This window comes from Littorina saxatilis, linkage group LG12, assembly GCF_037325665.1.
Source record: "Littorina saxatilis isolate snail1 linkage group LG12, US_GU_Lsax_2.0, whole genome shotgun sequence".
In the NCBI taxonomy this organism is placed as follows: Eukaryota; Metazoa; Mollusca; class Gastropoda; order Littorinimorpha; family Littorinidae; genus Littorina; species Littorina saxatilis.
In genome coordinates this window covers 76843378-76850877 of record NC_090256.1, presented here as the reverse complement: position 1 = coordinate 76850877, position 7500 = coordinate 76843378, and the positions used below count along the sequence as shown (strand labels likewise).

General features: G+C 40.3%; 1 protein-coding gene across 1 annotated transcript in view; it reads right to left on the bottom strand.

Moving 5' to 3' along the window:
• The window catches only part of LOC138982814 (complement C1q-like protein 4), a 12815-nt gene that overhangs the window by 4943 nt on the left and 372 nt on the right, over positions 1 to 7500 (bottom strand). The window contains exon 2 of the mRNA XM_070356165.1: positions 4027 to 4198. Coding sequence (XP_070212266.1) covers positions 4027 to 4198 — 172 coding nt within the window. The remainder of the gene's footprint in view (positions 1 to 4026; positions 4199 to 7500) is intronic.

Sequence of the window (7500 nt, the reverse complement as noted above, 5' to 3'; positions counted from 1 at the left end):
TACCTACCTCATGCACTGCCATGTCTGGAATAGTAAAAAAAATCGTCTGGTTTACATTTGTCATTACAAAAATCATGTAATTTTGAGAGAGAGACTTCAAAATCAGAATCAGGACTGTCGCATTTTGCAGATTCATTTAGCCTATTGGCAAGGGACAAAAAATGGTTATTAAAATCTTCAGGGGAGATGGTTGGGGCAGACCGATTTGAGTTCTGTTTAGATTTACCTAATATGTTATTAACAGCACGCCAAACTGTTGCAATATCTTTCTTGTCCTCGATTAATTTATTAAAATAATTTGCTTTTGCTTGACGTGTTAATTCTGTCACTTTATTCCTTTGTTTCTTAAAGTCAGACTTCATGTTGTTTGCTTTGTAAAAATTACGCAGGGACATGGCTTCAATAATCTGTTCCGTCAACCATGGGGGAAGAGATGGATATTTCACTCTGTGGTGACGTAGTGGGGCATGCTTATCCACTATAGGATAAAGTATATCTAAAAGGGCGCCTAATGCCTCGTCAGCAACAACATGATTAAACACAGAGGAAAATGGTGCTGAACTGAGATCAAAGAAGAACTTGGTTTCATCAAACTTTTTAAAGCTTCTGTATTCAATAGTTGTATGGCCCTTGTGCACCGGCTTAGGCAACTTGAACGACCAAGAACAAAATATTGAACAATGGTCACTGATGCTTGAAGGTACAGTTTTCACGTTTGACACCATGGAGGTATTATTAGTGTAAATGTGGTCAATCAACGTTGATGTTGTATCAGTCAATCTGGTTGAGGTGTTCACAAGTTGATGGAATCCAAAGAGAGACGTTACTGAGCGCCAGGCTGTCTGGGTTTTATGCAAGTCGATGTTTAAATCACCAAGTAACAATACATTACGATTATTACATTTAATGTTATCCATCAAATCAATAAAATCGTCAGACCAAGCTGAATGGGATGCGGGATTTCTATATACAAAGCCGAGGAGAAAAGAATTCGAATTCTTATACGAAATTTCGAGCCAAAGGCATTCAATACTGTTCACTTCCAAATCAGCCCTGCGCTTAACAAACTTTGCTATGGAATCATGGACATAAACAGCAAGACCAGTATGTTGTACTTCCATACTGTCACGTCGGATTACAGAATAATGAGGAATCCGCAACATATCATCACAGATGCGTGAGTCTAGCCTAGTCTCTGAAATCCCAAACAAATGGGTTATGGGAGAATGTTGATTTAACAACACGCAGAGATCAGGAATTTTGTTCAAAAGATGATAAATGTTCAAGTGACCGATATTCAGTCCAAAAGTGGAGAGAAGGAGAGAGAGAGAGAGAGAGAGAGAGAGAGAGAGAGAGAGAGAGAGAGAGAGAGAGAGAGAGAGAGACAGACAGACAGACAGACAGACGGACAGATAGACAGAAATTCAGACAGACAGACAGAGAAGGCGAGAGCAAGAGATTGAGAGCGACAGACAGACAGAGAGACAGACAGAGAGACAGACAGACAGACAGACAGACAGACACAGAGAGAGCCGAGCGAGAGACAGAGAGCAACAGATAGTCAGACAGACAGACAGACAGACTGAGAGACAGACACGGACAGACAGAACTAATAGAAAAATCTGCCTTATTATCTACTCTATTATTATGTATCTTGGCAAGAACAATCCTAAGCCAGTATAGTGTTCGAAGGACAGTGTTCCAGTTTCGCTGTGGAAAAAAGTAGTCAAGTCTTGAGACGAGCGCTGGCAACCCCTGGGTCTTTACACTCTGAACTTTTGAACACCCTTTCGGTAACCAGTTGAGAACACAATGAGACACAATACGTAGCTATACAAGCAAAAGTAACCCACATGGTAAACACTTAGGGGATGGTCACTTTGCGTAGGTGCGGGTGATTGTGAATCAGTACAGTGCATACGAGAGTGCAAGTGCGTGGAGGAGTTCCAGTTTTACATAATATAATTATGATTGACCCGTTACAGCAGATTGCCTGTGCGCCTAACATGTTTTCTATACATTTCTATTTGTAATTGTGTATCACCCTATGTATGGGCTATGGCCTGAAATAAAACATTCCTGAGTCCTGAGTCCTGAGTCCTGAGTCAACAGGGACCATCCCCCATCCCTTCACCTCTCTTGCCACCGTCCGCTTGATAAAGTGCTGTTTACATGGCAGATTTCCCAGCAACTTTAAGTCGACAAGACCAAGTCGGCGAAAAGTCTGAGATGTGATCGGTACCGACGATTTAGTTCCCGGGTCCGGATCTAGGCTATGAGCCTTAATAATAATAATAATAATAATTGTCAGTAACTTGAGTACTGGTGTGACATGACTGATGTGAACCAGTTGATTGGCTAATGGCGATGCGCTAAAACTGTTAGCGCACTCTTGGAGTGCGCTAACTTTTCCACAGAGCGTATTCTTACGCCCTTTACCTAAGCAAGACTGTGCTCTCATCCTCAGAATTAATTACTGACATGTAGCTTATATTTTCCACAATACCAAATGACCATAAATTCCCTGCTTCTCAATTAAAGCAGAAGTGGGTTTTTTCTGACAGATTGCATGTGCCTGTGCCACAGTGCGGCTGCCACTGATCTAAAAATAGAAGCCGCTGTGTTTCATCTAATTCTCGCCGACTTGCATAGATTCTTCTCATCGTGTTAGTGGCATGTAGCTTATCATCCACATTACCAAATGATGAGTTAATATAATATTCCCACCCGCTAGCAGAAAACACAAGTGTTATTCCGATAACGTACCAGCTAGACCAGTTTGGAAGACTGACTCGATCGACTCTGTCATATGTAGCACTGACTACACTGAAATACGACTACATCAGTTCAGTAAATGAATGGTTTCCGAATTATTATTTCAAGGCAAGAACAATCGTAATCGAAAACGTGTAGGGTTCAGAACGTTCTTACCATTATAAGATTTATTACCAGCGTGCCTCGTGCGTGCAGACTCAGTCAGTGCAGACTGCATGCAGTGGTTTGATTGCCCTAGCAGACGACATAAACCCCGCTCAGCAAATTAACATGTTGGGCAAATGTGAACGAAAAAACGATGGGGATATAATACGTGTAGGGTTCAGAGCATTCTTACCGTTCATATTTAGTATCAGACTCCCCGATGAGTGAAGATAGAACACGAGAAATATGCCACATTTGTTTTGAAAATGTGCGAACCGTCGAGTCCCGCGGCTTCGAGTCAATTCAAGGGGAGTCACTCCGCACAGTCAATCCGTCGAAGCTCGACTGGAGGTTTCGAATCGCAAATAATGAAGAGCACAACCCTTTCTCCGAGTTCAAATGAGGTCTCTCTGAAAGATCATCACTGTTCAGATTAACGCTACACTGGAATTTACCAACAGAAATTAAAATGCGTGTGACGAAAGCACGACACACTTGAGACACCCCACACAAAAGTAGATCTTTACTGTACACGACCTGACCACACAGTTATGCCTATTCAAATGCGCATTGCAAAATGTGCGTTTGGAATCTTCTTTTTTTCTATGGCGGTACTGACAATATCGTTATTGAAACAATCCCAGTGCACTAAGGGATTTATAGAGCAAATCTCGAAAATAATTATTGAACTCAGCGCTATGCGCTTCGTTCAATAATGAATTTTCTCGATTTGCTCTATAAATCCCTTAGTGCACTGGGATGTCTCAATAACTTAAATAATAATAATAATAATAATAATAATAATAATAATAATAAGGGTATTTATAGGGCAACAATCCTAAAATAGTTCTAAGAGCCTTGCTGTTAAAGGGGTACTTTTAGTCAAACCATGAGGACAAATGTACAATGTATGGGTAAGGGTGGGGGGGAGGGTTAGTCTCCGGAACCCATGAACTCCCCCCCCCCCCCCCCCCCCCTATGTGCACACTGGCTGCGATTTTCAACTAGCTTGGTTCTGACTAAAATCGCTTAAAATGGTGAACGTTTTGTTGTAGCCTAAGTCTGCGATGTGCACGGCACTTGAGAACTGTTGTGGTTCCTACCCACCTTAAGCTGCAGAAGAAAGCGTAGACCCCGGCGAAGGGTGCTGTAAAGCGGCCGTCCTCAGGGTTATACCCGCCAGCGATGTTGGTGACGATTTTGTCAAATCGAATGGTGCCTCCTGTGCCAATGTCCAATTTCATTTGACTTACCATGTCAAAGGTTACGCTGAAAGCGGCTGCAAAGACACACAATATGGGGAAAAGTCACCTGTCTGAGTTTATAGGCCAGGTGTAATTACTTGTTCTTTTACCACACACCAAACTTGGAATTCCACAACATGGGGACCGGGGAAGTCCTGACCCCGTGTACGGTCAGCTCTTTGGGTTTTTATTTTTACATTTAGTCAAGTTTTGACTAAATGTTTTAACGTAGAGGGGGGAATCGAGACGAGGGTCGTGGTGTATGTGCGTGCGTGGGTGTGTGTGTTTGTGTGTGTGTGTGTGTGTCTGTCTGTCTGTCTGTGCGTGCGTGTAGAGCGATTCAGACCAAACTACTGGACCGATCTTTATGAAATTTGACATGAGAGTTCCTGGGTATGAAATCCCCGAACTTTTTCTTCATTTTTTTGATAAATGTCTTTGATGACGTCATATCCGGCTTTTCGTGAAAGTTGAGGCGGCACTGTCACGCCCTCATTTTTCAACCAAATTGGTTGAAATTTTGGTCAAGTAATCTTCGACAAAGCCCGGACTTCGGTATTGCATTTCAGCTTGGTGGCTTAAAAATTAATTAATGACTTTGGTCATTAAAAATCTGAAAATTGTAAAAAAAAATAAAAAATTATAAAACGATCCCAATTTACGTTCATCTTAGTTTGCCATCATTTGCTGATTCCAAAAACATATATGTTATATTTGGATTAAAAACAAGCTCTGAAAATTAAATATATAAAAATTATTATCAAAATTAAATTGTCGAAATCAATTTAAAAACACTTTCATCTTATTCCTTGTCGGTTCCTGATTCCAAAAACATATAGATATGATATGTTTGGATTAAAAACACGCTCACAAAGTTAAAACAAAGAGAGGTACAGAAAAGCGTGCTATCCTTCTTAGCGCAACTACTACCCCGCTCTTCTACCCAATATTGACGGACTGTGTGATGATATCTTCTGCTATGGTCTGTTGAGACAGTGATATCAAAATCGAGACCGGAGGTCGAGATTTTGATATCACTGCCGAAACAGACCAATAGCAGAAGATATCATCACACAGTCAGTCAATGTTAGATATATTGCTAATTCTTTGGACATTTTGTATCTACTGTAAAGAAATTACAAAAGTATTTGTCTCAGCTTTGGCTGTTCCATATCCCTCCCTCTGATTATTATTTCTTTTTGGTCACTCTTTTCTTGTACTTTTCAGTATTTCAAAATGTCTTTTCTTTCAAAAAGTCTTTAGTCACTTGCTCAACTAAATTCTTGGATAATTACATTTTCATATATATTTGTTTGTTTTTAAATGTAGGTGTTTTTGTTTTTGAAGTGGGGAAGCAATAAAGAGGTCGTCGATATCAAAACTGATATCGACGGAAATGTCGTCGATATCACTTTTGCACTGAGCTCAGTTTTGCCCAATTGACCAATGAAAATCCACGTAACATATGAAATAGCAATATTTGTCAATTTCACTGCCTTTGCCATGAGCGGTGGACTGACGATGCTACGAGTATACGGTCTTGCTGAAAAATGGCATTGCGTTCAGTTTCATTCTGTGAGCTCGACAGCTACTTGACTAAATGTTGTATTTTCGCCTTACGCGACTTGTTTTTATTTTCTTACAAAGAACCGTGATGGCCTCTTCACTGGTCCGTATTAGGCGCCAAGGCTTTTAATATGGACCAGTAGTCTATATTTTCTGTTTTAAAATTTCGCTCAATGTCTACCAAAGGTAATTCGCTCCAATTAGGCTTAACAGGGAACTGAACAGGGGATAACCACCAAGCATAAGATGAAACTTCTTGGCGAGAAGACAAGCTGGTTTCACACCCTGTCGCGGTGATCGCTGCAAAGGACTTGTTAACCGGCTTTAAAGGTGCAGTCCTGCTTGTGTGAGCGATTCGGCGTACAGTCTTTTACGTGGAATAAGGCCATCCCTCGCATGAAACAAAAAGTGGTCCATGGCTGGGACCTTTCCCTAACAACTTATAGAAAACACTCTCTTATTTCAGATCAATGTCTAGCAGTTTGAAGGAAAACCAAAATTGTTTTATAAAACATTAAACACGAGCAAGGCGTGCACGGTTTTTCCGCCAAATCATGAACATGGGACGGCCGCCGATATTTTGGACTCAATTGCTTCTGTTGAGCCCCTTAGACCACAAACGAAGTGTATGATTGGAGCTTGCCATTTGCTGCCACAACTCGCTTCAAAACCGCTCATGCTGACTGATTATGATGTTGGTTGTTTGTTTGTTTGGTGGGGTTTTTTTTTTTTTTTTTTTTTTTTTTTTTGCTTCACGGTGAAATGTCTTCGTTACAAAATGCTGTGATGGTTGTTATTTTTACCGGAACAAGTCGCGTAAGGCGAAAATACAATATTTAGTCAAGTAGCTGTCGAACTCACAGAATGAAACTGAACGCAATGCAACGCAGCAAGACCGTATACTCGTAGTCCACCGCTCACGGCATAGGCAGTGAAATTGACAAGAAGAGCGGGGTAGTAGTTGCGCTAAGAAGGATAGCACGCTTTTCTGTACCTCTCTTTGTTTTAACTTTCTGAGCGTGTTTTTAATCCAAACATATCATATCTATATGTTTTTGGAATCAGGAATCGACAAGGAAAAAGATGAAAGTGTTTTTAAATTGATTTGGACAATTTAATTTTGATAATAATTTTTATATATTTAATTTTCAGAGCTTGTTTTTAATCCGAATATAACATATTTATATGTTTTTGGAATCAGCAAATGATGGAGAATAAGATAAACGTAAATTTGGATCGTTTTATAAATTTTTATTTTTTTTTACAATTTTCAGATTTTTAATGACCAAAGTCATTAATTAATTTTTAAGCCACCAAGCTGAAATGCAATACCGAAGTCCGGGCTTCGTCGAAGATTACTTGACCAAAATTTCAACCAATTTGGTTGAAAAATGAGGGCGTGACAGTGCCGCCTCAACTTTCACGAAAAGCCGGATATGACGTCATCAAAGACATTTATCAAAAAAATGAAAAAAAACGTATGGGGATTTCATACCCAGGAACTCTCATGTCAAATTTCATAAAGATCGGTCCAGTAGTTTAGTCTGAATCGCTCTACACACACACACGCACACACGCACACACGCACACACGCACATACACCACGACCCTCGTTTCGATTCCCCCTCGATGTTAAAATATTTAGTCAAAACTTGACTAAATATAATAAAATGAGGGTAAATGTCAGGCGCAAGTCAAGAAAAGTATCTATGAGTATTCGTATGACTTCATGTGGGTAAAATAATGACACACGAAGCTGCACCGTACACCT